Genomic DNA, 19472 nt, shown 5'->3' on the forward strand with positions numbered 1-19472 from the left:
CCACGCCTCTGTTCGAATTATTCATAGTTTCATCTCTGGGCATCAAATAAACATGGTGATTCTGAACTGAGTCAACATTGCACTATTCATACTGCTGAGTAACCGAATGTTAATTCTAGCAATGAACTGGTTTTAGCAATCTTTCTAAAAAGAGCTTTCATGAAACATCTAAGTGTGTGCAGCACAACTGGTGCTTTTAAGGAAAAAATACATATCTTATCTCCCTTATCTAATTGTCTGTCTATCTATCTATCTATCTATCTATCTATCTATCTATCTATCTATCTATATCTATCTATCTATCTATCTAATCTCTCTAATCTATCTATCTATTATCTACTTGCCTGTCTATCCATCATCTATCTACAGTATGTCCTCCCAGCTAGAAGCTTGCTCAGCCAAACATGAGAATTACTACATATTTCTAGCACAGATACAATGATTTCTTTCAAGCTCCAGCCTCTCTAGAGAAGAGAAGTCCACGTCATTGTAGCAGGCTACCTTTGTAAGGTATGCACTCCACTTCAAAAATAAATAAATGAATGCGCAGTCGTTTTGCCACATATAAATGTCACGAGTTGGAGAATTCCAGGTGAATAATGTACATCATAATACTTGCTTCCATTTAAGTGTTTTGTGATACTGTTGTTTATCATCTTGCTCAGCTGTAGAAAATATTCATTGGAGAAGAAAAGCTTCTACTTGGTGGAAAACCAAGATGTCTTGTCTTTTCCATTCTACAATGCCCATCATTTGTCAGGCTGGTATATTTTTACAGCCCCCCGTCCCTCGCCAAAAGGCATTTCCAAGAAACTGATTTCCAAACTTACCCACCATACTCTCCAAGGAGTGTGAAAAAGGTCACACCCTGAAGCTCAAACAAAAGCGAGAGTAGGAATGGAATACATTTTTTCTCAGTCGTTTGACTGTTCAAGATGGGCAGCATGTAAAGATGTTCCCCACGCACTGCTGTGCCCGGCAATGGCTACACACGGGAACAGTTTGAAGAGAAAGTACTATAATTACAGTGCTTCACTCTCAAAGGGTATAATTTCATAGCGCATCATCCCCCCCCCCATTTTTTTTTTTTTTTTGCTGGTCTAGGTCTATTTTGGTCAGAGATTATAGGTTATAACTTGTAAAGGATGCATGTGATATATGTTACCATGTTAAATTAGAGCATTTCATAAATGTGACGAGAATGGCACAACTATACAGTGTGGTCTTATTGTGACTTGCTACAAGATTAATGTAGTAGTTATTAACAAGATGGTATTTTGACTTTATCAAAAGGAAAGAGCTCATAGTAGCATCTTAAAAATAGACACAACATGAATAACTGTGTCTTCCATGTCTATCGTTAATGTTGTATAGAATATGCTTTTAGAAAAGTTAATGTTAAACACTCTTGTTCCATTTCAGTAAAATCAATCAAAGTTGCTATGAAATTACATAGTAGAATGCCTGCTTCCTATAGTGTTAGTTTACTGAGCCAGTGAAAACAAGTTCCAAATACTAAGAGAAGAAGATGTGTATCCACCATGATAAAGAAACTAAAATTAGGCTTTTAAGAGGGGCCACTACAAAATATTGACATTAGTTTATGTGGGAGATAATAAGCTGAATCCTTGGTAAGAGTAACTGCTAAGGGACCTACATGAGCTCTTCATCATCACGCAGAACTCTATTCGAGAATCGTATTGGTTCCAAGAAATAAATTTACGACTCAATCATGCACACATTGTTAGTTCCTCAATATTTAGGAAATTTTTTAGTCGTTAGGATTAAATTCATAGGATGTGGTATAATGAGCCCAAGGCAAATGGCTGTCTCCTTCCCACCTTTGGAGAGTGTACATAAATATCCAGTGCAACAATCTGCTGTGGGACACGAGTGTAAGACTCAGCACCTCTAACGTCTGGGCTTTGGAAACAAACGATGTAAGTTTTGAATCTCTACTCCAGCCGGCTGTTAGTGGCTTGATCTCGGAAGTGTCAGCTACTTTCTCAGAGGCTCAGTGTCCCTAGCAATGTTGTGGTAAGGGAATAACTGCGCCTAACCGGTAAGGGCTGCATTGACTGAAAGTGCTTGTCATAATCCTTTGCACATGGCAAATGCGAAACAAACAGAACGTGTAAGAATCTCACCGTCGAGTTTATCCTCCTGTATTTTTAGCAGTATGCCATGTACCTGCCAAACTGTCTCACACATTTCAAAATGTGGCACTCCCAGACGTGGCGCCCAAACCGCACATGGGCAGGTCAAGGTGGAGACCAGTCTTTCAGTGCACAAGGAGCTTAACCGGCCCCCAGTCCTGCAAAGCATGGCGCCCAGTGTCCTTGCCCCTGACTTGCCCTTGATTCCCGCGGTGCACATGCCTGCGCAAATGATCAGCACGTTGGTTTGGCTGACAAAGGAGGAAGGAGACCAGCTATATTCTGTTCCTGAATAAACAAGCGTCATCACAAAGCACATATGAAGGGTCGTTATGATGTACCAACTAGATTTTAAAACTCACTACACCCATATCATATGATACAGGTATAGTATATTTCCATCTCTCTCTCTCTCTCTCTCTCTCTCTCTCTCTCTCTCTTTCTCTCTCTCTCTCTTTTTCTCCCTCTCCCTCTCCCTCTCCCTCTACCTCGTATGCTGGCTGCTCTTGCCAAAACTCTTAAAAATACTTATTTCCAAATAGCCTTCAAAATCTAAGATCCCCAAGCATTCTCAATGCTATGCTCTCTCTTTGCTTGCCCCCCCTGTCCGTCTGGGAGCACCTGGAGGGCAGTGGTTATTCTCTCATTTGCTTGTCCCTGGGGCCTCTCTCACATGTGCTTGTGAACAAGCATTTTCACCTTGCATGTGAGCTGGCTCTTCCCCCACTCACATCCTATTCCTTTTTTTCTGGCATGTGCTAATACAGTTGTACCAAACCATCTTCCATGGGCACCTCTGCCACTATAAAGGGTCCAGCCCCAAGCAGGCACTGCCACCAATACGAATGGTCAGGTAACCCCGAGATGCCGATGAGATACTCTATCCTCAGGGCTTCTCGTTAAACAGAAGCAGTCTCTTCTGTAGTAGAAGAGAACATCCTTTTCACTCTCGGGCTACTTTCTGTCACGTGGGTATTGAGCAGAGACTCCTGGCTCTCCATCAACATCCACTCTCCTCTTCCATGGTACACAGTGTAGCTAGGAAGTGGCCACTCAGATAGATTACATTTTCCCAGACCTCCATGTAGCTAGTGTTGCCACGTGACTAGCTCTCACCAAGAGCACTGACAGCAGAAGAGATGTGTGCCTCTTTTGGATCAAGACTTTTAAAAGTTGTTTCTCTGCACTGTCTTTCCTTTCCTAGGGGAAGGCAGAGCCAGGCAATGGAAGAAAGCTGTGTCCCTGAGCTGTCATACGAAGGAGAGCCACCCAGCAACCAGGAACAGCTGCCCTGGAGGGGTTACACAAACAAGAAATTAACTCCAAGATTGTTTAGGCCACTGGACATTTGGGGATCTATTTGTTACATCTGTTTAGATTCCAGTAGCAATGCAATGGGCCTTGTATCACATTATGTTACACGTATTAGTGAAATCAACATTCAGTTGATACTTAACAGCCCTACCAATGCGATTCTCACTGTTGAATCTAGCCTTAAAAGCCTGAGATATTAATAGCTGCCCAATTTTGCACACCCTGGGCCTTGGGGTGAACTCATTCCCAATGAGAAGCCAGATGTGTCCAAACGTGTGGAACTCGACTTAGAGTCTGGGAACCTCACCTCAGTTACAGCATCATCCATTGTATGTCCAGGTATTAGTTCGGTGCAAAAGTAATTGCGGTCTTTGCAATTTTTAACCTTTTAAACCGCAATTACTATTGCACCAACCTAAGGTGGCCACAACCATGGTTCTTGGATACACCCTTCAGTACAAGCCTTTCTATCAAGCTAAGGTCCATTTTCCCCTTCTTTTCCAATTTGCATCCCAGCACCCTGTTCCTTTATAGCTGGCCCTCTGTATCCTCAGGTGAGTCAGTTATCACTCAGCTTATCAGCTGCAAGAGAAACGTTACCACTCATCTCTCCTCACATCTCTGCAGGAAAGACCACATGACTAACGCCCAAATCTTCAGGTCTTTCTTTAAGCTCTAGTTGAACTCCCCACCTTTCATATCCTTCATCATGTTCCTAAGGCTTATGGTCAATATTTGTACATCACACTATTTGGGCTAAAGCTTCTCATAGGCTGAACAAACTTGTGCGTTGTATCTATTTGTACACTTTAATGTTTGGGTAACACAAAATACCAGGCGATATATTTCTGCCAAACTCACACAGTGACTTTTGGACATGTTGTGGTAATTAATGACAAATACCTCATCTGAGCAGATGAAAAAGCATTGATGAACTGCAGGAAATGGTGCATTATGCAGAGAAAGTATATTCTGCTCCATTTTTCTAACGTATTTTCCAGAAAATTATCACTCTGGCGGAACAATCAATTTTCATGAGTAGGCTCCTAATTCCTTATGATTCCATCTTCCATGGGTCAGACCTGGATATACTTCCTCCATTGATGCCTTTCCATTCCATCTAATTCATTTCAACACCTAGTCTCCTGCCTTATTAATCTATTTTTAATGCCTCTTAATCATTTCTCTCTGTTCTGGCTCTATCGCAGCAGTCTATTGATGCCTTATCAAGCATTACAATCAACCATTCTTCTTTCTTTTTATATAATTACAACTACATTTTCAGTTTTCAGTCAACTTTCAGATTCTTTTATTTACTGTTTCTTTGTTTCCATTTTTAAAGAAAAAGGCTTAGGTCAGGTCCTCTACTTTTGAGGACACAGCTTTGGGTACAATTCCACTGTGATTTAACAGAGGCTCACCAGTGTGGAAAACTTTGAACACCATTTGATTTTAACATGGGATTCAGAAGACCAAACAGAGCGAGCCCACTCCTTACCTAGTGTACACATGTGTGCATAAGGACACACTCTCAACAACCTCTCTCCCACCTTCCTCTCTGCATCCTGCTTCTTTTATCTATGATTTTTTTGATAGACAGTGTTCCAGCAACTTCGCTGTTGAAGAGTGGTCCACTGACCAACCAGCAGCAACGGCACCACCTGAGAACTTTCACAAGGGCAGAATCTCAGTCCCCGCTCCAGGCTTCTGAATCAGAATCTGCTTTGTAAAAGGATATCTGAGATAGTCACTTGCACATTAAAGGTTTGAAATGCACTGCTCTGGCTGATCTCCTAAGTGTTGACTGATATGGCTTCACCCTCATTGTTTCCTCAGCTAGAACCAAGAACACCGCCAAGTAACAGAGAGAAAGAGAAGGCAGGAGGCCTGGAGAAAACCCCAAACAGAAAAGCATCCAGACAACATTATCTTGAACGCACGCTACGTGAGACAAGCCGTATGCTAGGAACTTTCTCTTAAGGCTCCTCACATCGTCAGCACCACCTGTCAGGTGGCTCCAGCAGGTTCTCCAGGAACACAGAAACACATATGGAGGGAAGGTCAGTGAAAGGGCAGCCTGGAGCCAGACAGTGGTCTCCCACCTTGAAGTAGAGCTTACTGGGATGTCCACATCTGTGGGCTGAAGCTATGAGTTCACAGGCCCTTCTCCAGAGATTTCAAAATACTCCTTTCAAAGCATTCTTCAGGCCTGGGGCTCTATCTTGTTCTGGACTTAAGTCACACTAGCTGAGGAAAAGAGAATGGCCAACCTCCAACTCAAGACCGACGTCAAAGAGCTCATGCCTTGAGTTCAAAGGATACAAGAAGGAAGTGCACGGCATCCTGGGAAACTCACATTCTATGTATCTGCCAAGGCTAGCAGCCGAGGCTGTTCTTAAGAGAAATAGACTTATTATCCCCACTGCAGTAAATTTTAATATTTTTTTGGATCATGTCCACCTTTTGGGTCTGATGAAAGCACTGAAATCTCTCCCTCAAAGACACATACATAAACCAACCCAAAAAATGCACGGATACACTCCTACACTCAAGTTAAAGGTGTATATAGGTGCCCTCACATTCAACCACTGCAGCCCTAGGGACCTAGGACGCTATATGAAGGACTCCAGAACCAGAATATGATCCTTCCCATCTTCTCCTCTCCTATTCGTACCAACAGCATCCTCGTGTTTTAGATGTTCCATGTGTCTTGACGTTGGCACCTGTATTTTTAGGATGGAGTGACTCAGAGCATTACTTCATGCCATTCCCCAGACCTTGGCAGTCACATGAGGAAGCGTTACAACATTTCGTACGGAAGAATAAGGCAAACATGCCGTAGTTTATGAGATTGGATTGAGTTTCCAACGACACCTGCCAAAGGGAAAGTTCCTTCCAGAACACAGAGTGCACAACATAGTCACTCAGGCCATTTGGGGCTGGCTCGATTCCTAAGTTATTATAACGAAATGAGACTTGAATGACTGCCTAATTTTCTTGTATGCTCCCTAATATTATTAAGGATTGTCCTTTCATGAATTTTAAAAATGTCCTTGAATTCAATTTTACAGTTTATAATTCTGACATTGTTGACAACTTTTTTAGCATGTATTGTGTTATCCCGTTGAAAAATGACAATAAACATTTTTAGAAGTCTTCTCTAACATCATTTAGGCAAGGTGTACCTGACATTATATTTTCACATGTAATAATAATCTCTGTGTCATCTCCTTTGTGTCTGTACTTGGAGCATGAGAAAATAAAAAAAACTAAGGTAAAATGTGAATGTGAGTTAGAGAACATTTAGAGAACAATTTCAACATGGAGGTTTGAAATTCAGGAAACATGTCTATCACTGTATTTGTATTCAGATTCCTTTACAGAGCTCTCTGGCTACATATCAGGAAATTTTTTTCCCTCTACTATAAAATTATCAACAAAGCAAATTAGGAAGAACAAAAGTAAAAACATATTTTTAAAACAAAGAAAAAATGTTAACATTTTAAAGTATGTTTTTTTTTTCTTTTATGTCTTGTTAAACTAGATTTTTGCACATGGAAAATACCAAGCTACAGAAGCATCTAAAAAAAAAAAAAAAAGAAGTATTTCTCTTTTCCCTTCCCCTATCCCCACTCCTGAGACCAAAGTACAGGTTAAAATGTGTCATTACTTCCTTTCTTCTTATAGTTGAATCATGTTTCATTGAGTGGATAAACTACATTTGATTTGTCCACTCATCAGATTGACATTGGGTTCTTCTACAGGCTGTTATGAATAATTGGAGCTATGAATGTTCATGAATGAGACTGTGTGACAATAGATGTTTGCATTTCACTTGGGTATAGCTAGACCTGGGAGTAAAAGTGCTGGGTCATACGATAACTCTACATTTAATATACTGACAAACACCAGATTGATCTCTGTCTATAAAAGTGGGTGCACGTTTTACATTCTCACCAGCAGTGTACGGGAATTCCAATTACCTCCACATCGTCATTAATGCTTGCTATTATCGGTCCTTTTAATGACAGCCATACCAGTGAGTGTGAAGTGGTATCTCATTGAGGTTTTGATTTGCACTTTTCTGAAGACTAATAACGTGGAGCATCTTTTCATGTGCTTATTGGCCATTTGTGTATCGTCCTTGGAGATCTATCTACTTAGATCCTTTAGTCGTTTTTAAGTGTGTTGTCTTTTTTTATTATCGACTTATAAAGTCGATATAAAGGTTCTTTGCATGTACTGGAGATGAGTCTCATTGGACATGCACTTTGGAAATATTTTCTCCCATTCTTTGGGTTGAGGTAGGGTATATCAACCCAGGTTAGTTAGAATCTGTGTTCATGTAGGTCATACATCAATGTCTGTGATGTTGTAATACCAATGTATAAAATTATAAATATTCATTGTACTGTTAAGATAGAGAGAAGGTTAGAATAAGAAATTTAGAAGCAGGACTATCATAATTTCCATTTGGATCTATGTCTAAACGACTTTTGTTGTACTATCTTCTATGGAATTAGGGAGAAAAATTATTTTTTAATTAATATCATTTATTAAAATTAATTCTCCAACAATTCCAAGACATATACTCAATTTACTTCCCAGTTTCCTTCAAACCCCCATTTTTTTGACATTTGTAACATTACAACTAAAATGAGCCTTCCTTCTCTGCAAAAGAGAGTAGAGAAGGAAGGCTTATAGCTCACGTTCATATTAAGCTGCCAGGAACACTGCGAAAGCAGCCATATCTTTGAAAAGCAAACACACACACAAGACATGCTGATACACATAGTCCTCAATTTCGCTAGTAGACCGTCTCCCAAATTAGTTTCCGAAAGAGAGCAATTCTTTCTCTTCGATACTGAGCACTCACCTGATCACAAAGAAGGCTCCCGTTTCTGGTGCCTCCTTTCTCACAATCACAGGATTTGCAAACATCGACGGCTGAAGGGACTGCTCCCACTGGTCGGAAAAAGTAGTCCTCACACAGCTCACAGTTCCTTCCTGCATCAGGGAAAGGTTATGTGTGATGACTCCCAAGTCATTAGAATTGGCTGCATAATTCAGCACTCAAGACTGTATTCCTTTGAGGGAATTCTATAATTTTCGGGATGCCCATTTTAATGCACCTTTCATCTCTACCTGCCAATTTAGTGAACCAGAGCATATGAAACAATGAACCTGTTACAAACTGTGCTTTACTTCATTAAGCCCCCATCTGTTATATAATGCCACATTTCTAAAAGGCTGCGCTTCGCAGGGGCCCATACATTTTCAAAGAGTTCCTTTCTACACTTTAAACTTTAATTTCCAGGGCCAGGTGCTGAATCGAAATCAAATAGGAGAAATGTCTATAGGTGGGGTAGATGATAACAGTCTAGGTAGAAGCAGCTAGGTATGTATGTATTATTATTTCTGAAATATTTTTTTTCCAGAACTAAATATTGTAAACTAGGAGACAGCTCTTAAAATAATTACTTTACAGTTAACATGATTCAAAGGTAATGCTTCTGTTAGTACTTAGGGTCATTATTTTTCATTGCAAATAGCAATAGAAATTTATTATATTTAGATATATCAAATACATTTCATATTAAATGCTAGAATAGGCTGACATATCAGAAATATCAGGTAATTCCTAAAGTTTACGATTTACTAACCAGAAATTTTTCCTTTACGGTTCTATACAAGAAAATAACCCAACATCTAGGCTGTTTTTAAAGTAAATATGAGTAGCATATCGGACCACTGAAATAAGCAGAAATACAACTCGAGATGATTAATTTCCCCTTTAAACATTATGTATTCTGTTCAAATATTCCTGAAATTGGCCCAGTAGTAGAGGACTATGGAAATAACTTAATCAAGTAAAAACTCACATTCTGATGGATATAGGCCATGGACTAATTAAAAATTAAATGGATTTACAGTATTTCTAGAATATTTCCATTTACATATGCTGATGACTCCCAGCTTTGTATCTTCAATCTAGAAATATCTCCTCGGTCATTCAATGAATATTTATTGGGTGATTACCATGTTCCAAATACTGTGCTGAGTGCTGAGGATACAGTGGTGAGTAAAATACACACTACACCTTTCTCACAGAGCCTTCCTGTCATCTAATGGGTAAGATGGATCTTAATTAATTACAAGAATATACATTTACAAACTGTGATAAACATAAGGTGCCACTAAAGTACATTGACGATGCTGATCTTTTCTGAGGCATCACAAAAGACTTTCCTTAAGAAAAGGGCTGCAGAGTTGTGTTTCCAACTGCCCACGAGAGTTTCTCCTATGCCTCTTGGAAAGACACAGTGAATATACCCAAAATGCAAGTGGCCACCTTCTCACTAAGCTCGATCCACGTGTGTTTCCTGTCTCAATGGCTGACACTAACGTCGACCCTGCTGCTCAAACCAGAATGTCAGGCAAGAGTCTTGACCCAAAGTTCTTCCTTCCCTACACCCTATACCTTGCTCAGAAAATGCTGTCACTTTCCACGCTACACATCTCTTGGATCCATTTTTTCTCTGGGCACATGACCGTGAATGGATTCCAGCATCAGTCCTCATTGGGATGCAGCAGGATCCTACTCACTAAAACTACTTCTCACCCTCGCCAGTGCTTTCCCACTTTATGACCAGACGGGTCTTATAAAAACACAGAATTTATCATATCCCGTTCCTATATAAATCCCTTAAGTGGCATTTCATTAACCTTAGGAGAGAAGCCAAACTCTTTATCACAGTTTATAAAGCCCTCTACAATCTGGACCCGGCCTTCACTCCTAAGACCCTTTCTTACCATCAGCCATTTGTCCTTCCATCACTTCTCCAAGGGGGCCATGTTTTTTTTTCTCCTCTGGGACATTGTACAACTGTTTCTCCTACTGAAAACCTTTGTTTACCTCCTCCCTCGACTGTCCTTCCTTTCACTCCTTCACTTGATTAACTCCTACTGTACTTATCCTCTCTTGGCACTCATCGCACAACTTTGTAATCGTTCCCTCAAATGTGAGCCTTTCCCACTATGTAAGAATCCATACACAGACAGGAATATTCATTATCTTGTTCATCTTTATATTCCCAGCACCTAGCCAAGTTCTTGTGTGACATTTTAGGTCATCAGTAATTATCTAATAAATTCATTCAGTCTTCAGAGTAGCACACTTTTAAACCCATCAGACTTGGGCCATTATATTTGACAAAGTCAAAGATTGCCTCCTTCTGCTCTTGACATACTAGTCCTTTAGAAAATGCTATTTTTCAATGACTAGCCAAAATGCTGGATGATTTTAGAACAAGACTTTGATCATCATCTTCTGCATTTAGTTAACATTTTTAAAAAGAGTCGTTCCAGACTACCAGAGTCCACGCCAAATTAGAATAAATATAAACATCTCCAGATGAGAATTCAGACATAACAGAAGATGAAGGTCACACGAGAAAACTTATTTTAAGAATATATATATATATATATGTGTGTGCATATATATATATATATATATATATATATATATATATATGTATGTATTTAAACTAATAATTCCTCAGCTATCCAAACATAATTTATTCAAATGTTGTGAATTTAAAAAAAAAAAACTTGTTTGAAAAGATATAATCTAGGACTAGACTACAATTTCTGCAAACGATCTAATTATTGGAGATTATGAACATTTGATAAACCAGCTTTGGTTTGCAAACGTAGCAGTATGAAATCCCTTTTGTTACGTGAGCTGCAATAACCTAATGTAAAATAACATACATTGTCTACAGAAGCACAGGGCCCTCCAGAGCCAATTCAGGTTTTGTTTATGGTGTGTTATTTGCTAGTTACCTGTTGTGTTGTGCTTACAATCGTCACAGACTCCTCCACCCCCTCTGTGGTGCTCAGATGGAAACGGGTCCACTGAGATGTCATAGTGGCAGCTGCTGGAATGCCCGTTGCATTGACAAGGTTTACAACTGAAAGCGTGGACTCGATCACCTTGGCGGAAAGGCTTGTCATTATAAAGGGGCAAGCAGCGATCACACTGGAACAATAAAGTAAAATCAGAACACTAAGTACATAGAAAGCTGTGATGGCTTTTTATTTTTATTTTTATTTACATAGCAGGCACTTTTACTAGCTGGAAAGCTAATGTCAAAGCGTTAAACCCAGCAACTAGTGCATTTTTAATAAGTTTTTACAAACCAGAACGTAGTATACTGTAGGCATAATAGTGTGGAACTGTAAGCGGCCGCCATGCAAGCGAAACCATGTAAAACAGTCTTAATAACCAATGGGAAAAAAACCTATGATTTGTCCATGACCTTTCCTGTTTTTCTTTTTTCTTTTCTTGTCAACATTTTAAAAACTCAATTCCACAGGTGAAGGGCTTAGAAGTTGCCACACCATCTAACAAGTATGAAGCTGAAAAGACTACAGAATTAGCAACTCTTCTTAGATCCTAAGGGGAAAGACACAGGCAAATGGCTGCTCGGAAGACTGGAGAGACAGGCAGGCCGATACAGGAAGTCTCAGCTCCAGGAGAAGAGACTCACAAGGACAGGGCTCCACGGAAAACAGTGCTGGAGTAGAAAAACCAGAACTATAATAGACAATCTGACGGAGGTTCAGCATGCACAAGACTGAGAGCTAAAAACTGTGGGGGGGTCTAGTTATAAAGGGGCCCCCACAATTTTGTGAGATTTACTTGCAGGAGCTTGACTACAGAAAATCAAAGATAAAGAAAAAACAAACAAACAAAAAATACTAAAAGGGGAAAACTCCTAATGTATAGAGGAACAAAGATAAGAATTACATCCAAATTCTCCTCAGAAATCTTGAAAGCAAGATGAGAATGGATTAAAATATTTACGCTGTTGAGAGAAAAAACAAAAACCTAGAATTCTGTATTTGGCAAAATTATGTTTCAAAAGTAAAGGCGAAATAAAGTCTCTCTCAGACCAACAAACAGTGAGTGAGTGTGTTGCCAATAGGCTTGCCTTGTTAGAAATGTTAAAAAGAATTCCTTTAGAAAGAAAAAGAAGAATATAGATCAGAAACTCAGAATTATGTAAAGACAAGAAAAGCACTAAAGAAGGAATAAGTGAAAGTAAAATAAAAACTTTATCTTTCTTATTCTTAACTAATCTAACAGATAACACATTTTCAAAATAATAATACAACAGTACATTTGATTATATATGTTTATGTATATACTTACGCATATGTAAATGCTTATGTATGCTTATATATAAGTGAAATGAATAACATAATGATACAAGAGACAGGAGGAAGGCGTTAGGGTTATCTTGCTATCAGAGGATACATATATTACCTGTACACTGGTATAGTGTTATTTGAAAGATGACTTGGATTAGTAATAAATGTATTGCAACCTCTAGGGCAACTACTAAAAGAGGTTAATAAAAAAAGAGGTATAGCTATGTTAAGAAAGAATGGAAAACAGAATCATATAAAATGCTCAACTACAACAAAACTGCATAAACAAACAATAAATCGAGACACAGACAAGATAGCCTTCACAAAAATTAACTCAAAATGGATCATAGACATAAATGTAAAACACACATGCAAAAAATAAAACTCCTTGAAGACGAAATACGAGAAAATCTAGATTATTTTAGGTACGGTGATCCCTTCTTAAGTACAACACCAAAGACACGATCCATGATAGAAATAGCTGATAAGCTGGACTCCATTAAAATTAAAAACTTTTGCTCTGCAATATCAAGAAAATGAGAAGACAAGCCACAGACAGCGAGAAAATATTTGCAAAAGACACATTTGATCAAAGACTTCTCTAAAATATACGAGTATAAATAATTCTCAAAACTCAACAGCAAGAAAAAAAACCACTTTATTAAAACATGGACCAAAGACCACAACAAACACCTCACCAAAGAAAATAGACAGATGGCAAATAAGTGTATAAAAAAGGTTCTCCGTATTATATGTTGTCAGGGACATACAAATCAGAACAACAATGAGATATCACTACACACCTAATAAAATGCCAAAATCTGCAACACCGACGACACCTAATGCTAGTGAGGATGTGGACAGCATGAGCTCGCCCTACCTGATTGATGGGAATGCAAAATGGTGCAGCCTCTTTGGAAGACAGTTGGCGGTTTCTTATGAAACTAAGCATACTTTACCATATGTTTCAGCCATCGTGCTCCTGGGTATTTACCCAAAGGAGGTGAAAACTCATGTGCACACAAAAATCTGCTTATAAATGTTTATAGCAGCTTTATTCATAACTACCAAACTGGAAGCAACCAAGACGTCCTTCAGTCGGTGATGGATAAACCAACTTTGGTACAACCAGATGATGGAATATTATACAGTGCTAAAAGGAAATGAACTATCAAGCCACGAAAAGACATTTAGGAATACTAAATGTGTATTACTAAGAGAAAAAAAAGCCAATCTGAAAAGGCTATATATGATTCCAACTATATGACATTCTGGCAAAGGCAGGACTATGAAGATAGTGGAAAGATTAGTGGTTGCCAGGATTTCGATGGGGAGTAGTGAGAGGGGAGAGGTGAATAGGCAGAGCACAGGGGATTTTTAGGGCTGTGAAAATACTGTGCATACTATTATAATTATGGATACAAGTCATTATACATTTTTCCATACTGCAAAATGTATAACACCAAGAGTGAACTGTAAGATAAACTTCAAGACTTTGGTTGATTATAACAATAAACCTATCAATGTAGGCTTATTGTTGATGAAAGAAAGGAGGAAAGGAAAGGAAAGGAAAGGAAAGGAAAGGAAAGGAAAGGAAAGGAAAGGAAAGGAAAGGAAAGGAAAGGAAAGGAAAGGAAAGGAAAGGAAAGGAAAGGAAAGGAAAGGAAAGAAAGAAAGGAAGGAAAGGAAGAGGCATCTGGTGAGAGATAAGTGATGTTGATAATGGGGCAGGCTATGCATGCATGGTGGCAGAAGGTATATTTGAAATCTCTGTGCCTCCCTTTCAATTTTGTGTTAAACCCAAAACTTTTTTAAAATGAAAATTTTTTAAAGGAAATAAGCATAGTTTTCAAAATCAGATTGGTTGTCTTATGAAGTGAAAGAATGCTTTATATATTTTGGATAGGTCCTTTCATTCATCCTGCCTACATCCCATCAAATAATCAGTAAGAATTTACTGAACTATTTTTCAGAGACTTCAGTGGCTTAAATTGTGCCCTCCCCAATCATGTCCACCTAGAACCTCAGAATGTGACATTATTTGGAAATAGGGTCTTTGCAGATGTAAATCACGGAGGCTCTCAACATGAGATCATCTTGATATAGGGCAGGGCCCAATCCAATAACTTACATGATGACACAGACAGAAACAGAGAAGCCCATGTGAAAACGAAGGTAAAAATTGGTGTTATATGACCATAAGCCAAAAACACCATAAACCACCAAAAAGCTGGGAATGGCAAGAAAGGATTCTCTCCAGCGCCTCTGAGTAAGCATGGCCCTGCTGACACCTTGATTTCAGACTTCCGGCTTCCGAAACCATCACAGAATTAATTTCTGTTGTTTTAAGCTACCAAAGTTGTGTTCCTTTGTTGTAGCAGCTCTAGAATACTAACAGAGATACTGTCCCAGGACATGGCACTACTAAAATTAATAACATGCAGCACTTGTCTTTACGAAGTTGCTGAGAGCAATGCTGAAACATAAACTGGCTGCCTTGTACTGAATGCATGAGCAACGTTTTCCAGAATTAGTGGTACCTGCACTTGTCTCTAAAAGGAACACGTGGCATCGCTTGGTCAGATGTAGAGTGGCCAGAGGAGCAGAGGTCAGACAGGCCACGCACATGCAGCACAGGCGTTGGGCCAGAGAGGACGTGGTGGGGACAGAAAGTGCGTGGGTCTCACGGTGGCCAGAGCAGAGAGGGGGCGGAAGGGTGGGGTTGGGGAGGACAGGAGGTTGGGAAGGTGGAGGTGGAAGTACAGTTTACCTTGAACAAAGGGAGGTTAGGGGCGCCCCAGACGGTGGAGCAGTCACAAGGTCACGCAGATCTTTGCACACCTGCCTTCAACCAGCCGTGGATAGAAAACTGCAACTTCAGCAGCTGGGAAATTGCAGCTGAGAAGGGCATTACTGTTTTCCACCTGTGAATCCACCCATGCAAAACCTGCAGATAGGAAGGGCCTACTGTAGTCACTGAAAAGCATCCACAGGTGAATTGACCAGCACAGCTCAAACCCACGTTGTTCCAGGGGCAACCATAATCTGACCGTCTTCGTCCGCCACGCTAAAAGACTCTGTTTTATTTTGTAGACAATGTAGACGAAGCCAATATCTTAAAGAGGGAAAAAACGATTTTCACACGATTGCCACTTGCTGGCCATGTGATTCTCACACCTGTCACAGTCTGGCCACGTGATTTTCATGAGAACATAACCTGCCAGTCACTAGATTTCCATCAATCGTACATGTTGGCCACATGATTTTTCACGCAACTGTCATCTTTTTAAGATGACAATATTGATTCCTGATTTCTTAGACAAATATAAACCAACATTTTTTTTCTTTTTTTTCAATTAGATAGTTACAAACTCTTTAACTCATTTATCCCATTTTGGTTTACTTTTGTCATTCAATTAATTTATTCAATATAAATGTTGCAAGCCATTATTTTTATCATTTGGTACTCTAGGTACTCATTGAGGCACTCATTCATTTTCATGTTTCTTTATATTCTTTCCTGCATCACCGCCCACTCTCCTCAGCCCCCAACTTATTTTCCTCCTGGTAGTAGGATTTCTTTAGTTCTAAGTGTAGCTCTACAAGAAAAAAAAAAGTCTTAAATTTATTAATTAGAAAATGTCTTTATTCCATCCTTGATTTTGAAGGTTATTTCCGATGATTACAGAATTTTGTTTTGCCATTTATATGCTTTCAATACTTCAGCAATTCAGCAATTCAACACATTGTCTTCTGGCTTTCATTGTGTTGAGAAGTCAGCTCTTAGTTTTATCCCTTTTATAGAGGTAATTTAAGAGCATTTTAAAAGTTGTTAACTTTGTTTACATCTTTGTTATTCATTTCTGATCTTACTCATTATGATCAGAGAATGCAGTCTTTAAAGCATCTGGCTTTTGTAACTTATACAAGTTTTCTCTTATACATATTTCTAAATTTTGTCACATTGGAAAAAGAGTTTTTAGTCTCAGTAAGTATATGTATTGAAATATATTTATTTCATTTGATTTATTCTGATTAATTTCTAAAATTCATAATGTGTACTGTAATACATTTACTCTTCCAATTTTTCACCTTAATTAATTAACATTTGAGGAAATAAATATGTTAAAATCTCTAAGTTATTTTATTTTCTAAAAATATCTACTTGTATTTCTAATAGTTTTTGCTTAAAATTTTAGATACTCTTCTCATAAGGTCCATGTCAGCTTTATGTTCATTGTGAATTGCACTGCAGTGTAGTTTTTTCGGGAGTTACACTTTCTAATTTATTTTTATGTCCTTCATATTATTTTTAACCTTTCAATTTTATTACAGTTCTATGATTATTAACTTTTCAGTCACAGATTGAGTTTCAAATACCACCTCTGCCATTTATTAGCCCTGTGTCATTGAACACCTCAAACAACAGTTTTCTCATCTGATAAATGGAGTATTGTGAGAAATAATGAGAGGATATGAAAGTCTCTTAGCACAGTACCCGTCATATTGTAAGCACTCAATGTAAGTTAGTCACTGATATTGCTAATTGCCTGAGTAATACTAATAATAAATAAGAATACTAGTAGCAAATAAGGAAAATAAAACCATAATTGTATATGCTACGCCTAATAAACCTATGAAAAACAGAAAGAAGAATTAACAGGGATAAAACAAAAATAACCAAGAATATAAAAAACGATATTGATGAACACACAAGCTAAAGCTTAAAAACCAAAAAAAGATGTCTCTGTCAAATCCAATGGAGAAAAATTTAAACCCAAATAGTAGAGACAAACATAAAAGTATGAGAGCATTGGTCCAATTCTGTATTAATAAATTTGAAAACTTTGATACTATACGTAATTTTCTAGAAAAATACAAAAATAAAATTATGCAAAAGAAAATATATCATGCATACTGGGAAATTTTATTCAGTTTTTCTTTTTACTTTTTATCTTATTGTGACAAATAAAAACATGTTTTACCCCCTAAAAGATTTTTAAGTGTACAATGCAATATTGTAAAGAATAGGTACAATATTGTAGAGTCAATCTCTAGAACTTACTCAAGTGTATTACTGAAGCATTAAATCCACTTACAGTTTCCTATTCCCTCCGATCTCCCCCTGGCTATTGTTCCTGCTCTCTGTATTGACTATTGACTATTGTTCCTGCTCTCTGCTTCTATCATTTTTGACTATTTTAGATACCTCATATAAATGGAATCACGCAGCATTTGCAGATCAAACAGATCCAGGTTTCACTTGTTTTGGATAAATACCCAGAAGTGAGATTACTGAATCACATGGTAGTTCTAGGTTTAATATTTTGTGAAACCACCCTACTGTTTTCCATAGTGGCTGCACCCTTTTGTATTCCGACCAACAATATACAAGGGAATCAGTTTCTCCACATCTTCATCATTTCTGTCTTTTGTTTTTCTGCATAATAGCCATTGTAACAGGTGTGAGGTGGTATCTCACTTTGGTTTTGATTTGCATTTCCCTGATTATTAGTGACATCAATCATTTTTCATATACATGCTGGCTATTTGTAAATCTTCTTTGGAGAAGTGTCTATTCAAGCACTTAGCCCATTTTTAAACTGGATTATTAGTTTATTTTACTACTGGGTTGTAGGAGTTCCTTATATATTTTAGAGATTCACCCCTTGTCAATACATGATGTATAAATATTTTCTCCCATTCTGTAGGTTACCTTTTCACTCAGCTTATGTTTCTTTGCTTGTGCAAAAGCTTTTTAGCTTGGCGGAGTCCCACTTGTCTGTGATTCATCATGTTGCATAGCCATTAAGTCATTGCCCGAGTCAATGACATGAAATTTCCCTTATGTTTTATTCTAGGACTTTCACCATTTGAAGTGGTACATTTAAGCTTTTAACCCATTTTGAGTTGATTTTTGTGTATGGATCAAATTTCATTTTTTTTGCATGTGGATATCCTGTTTTCCTAGTACCATTTGTTGAAGATATTATGCTTGCCTCATTGTGTACACTTCATACCTTTGTTAAAGATCAGTTGAATGTATATGTACTACTTTGTTTCTGGCCTTTGTATTTTGTTCCCTTGATCATGTATCTGTCTTGATATGCCTATACCATATTGTTTTGATTCCTTTTGCTTTGTTATATATTTTGAAACCAGGAAGTGGAATGCCTCCATCTTTGTTCTTTTTTTTTTTCCTTCGATTGCTTTAGTTATTCAGTCTTTTGTGATTCCATATGAATTTTCAGACTTTTTTTTTTCTATTTCTTCAAAAAGTGTTATTGGACTTTTGATAGAGATTACAATGAATCTATAGATGGCTTTGGGTAGCATGACATTTTAACAACATTAAATCTTCAAGTCCGTGAACAAGGGAAGCTTTCCAATTTGTTTGCATCTTATTTACTTTCTTTCATCAACATTTTGTAGTTTTCAGTGTACAGTTCTTTCGCTGCCTTAGTTAAGTTTATTCCAAAGAATTTTATTCTTTGTGTCCTATTGTAAATGAAGTTATTTTCCTAATTTTCTTTTTAGTTTGTCATTAATGTAGAGAAATGCAACTGTTTTTCATATGTTGATTTTTGTATCCTGCAACTTTACTGAATTATTTATTAGTTCTTAGAGTATTTTTATATCCATATGCTGATTTTGTATCCTGTAAATTTACTGAGTTCATGTATTAGTTCTCAGAGATTTTTTAAAGGAGTCTTCATGATTTTCTATATTTAAGAGCACATTGTCTACAAACAAAAGTAATTGTACTTCTTTCTTTTCAGCATGGAT

At 37.9% G+C, this 19472-nt stretch overlaps 1 protein-coding gene across 1 annotated transcript in view; it reads right to left on the minus strand.

Annotated features, from left to right (window-relative positions):
* USH2A (usherin) overlaps window positions 1-19472 on the minus strand; it is a gene marked incomplete at both ends in the record, with an annotated part of 554530 nt that overhangs the window by 450599 nt on the left and 84459 nt on the right. The window contains 2 exons of the mRNA XM_081039194.1: window positions 8347-8477; window positions 11316-11511. Coding sequence (XP_080895320.1) covers window positions 8347-8477; window positions 11316-11511 — 327 coding nt within the window. The remainder of the gene's footprint in view (window positions 1-8346; window positions 8478-11315; window positions 11512-19472) is intronic.

Source organism: Rhinolophus hipposideros (genome assembly GCF_964194185.1).
Source record: "Rhinolophus hipposideros genome assembly, chromosome: 26".
NCBI lineage: Eukaryota > Metazoa > Chordata > Mammalia > Chiroptera > Rhinolophidae > Rhinolophus > Rhinolophus hipposideros.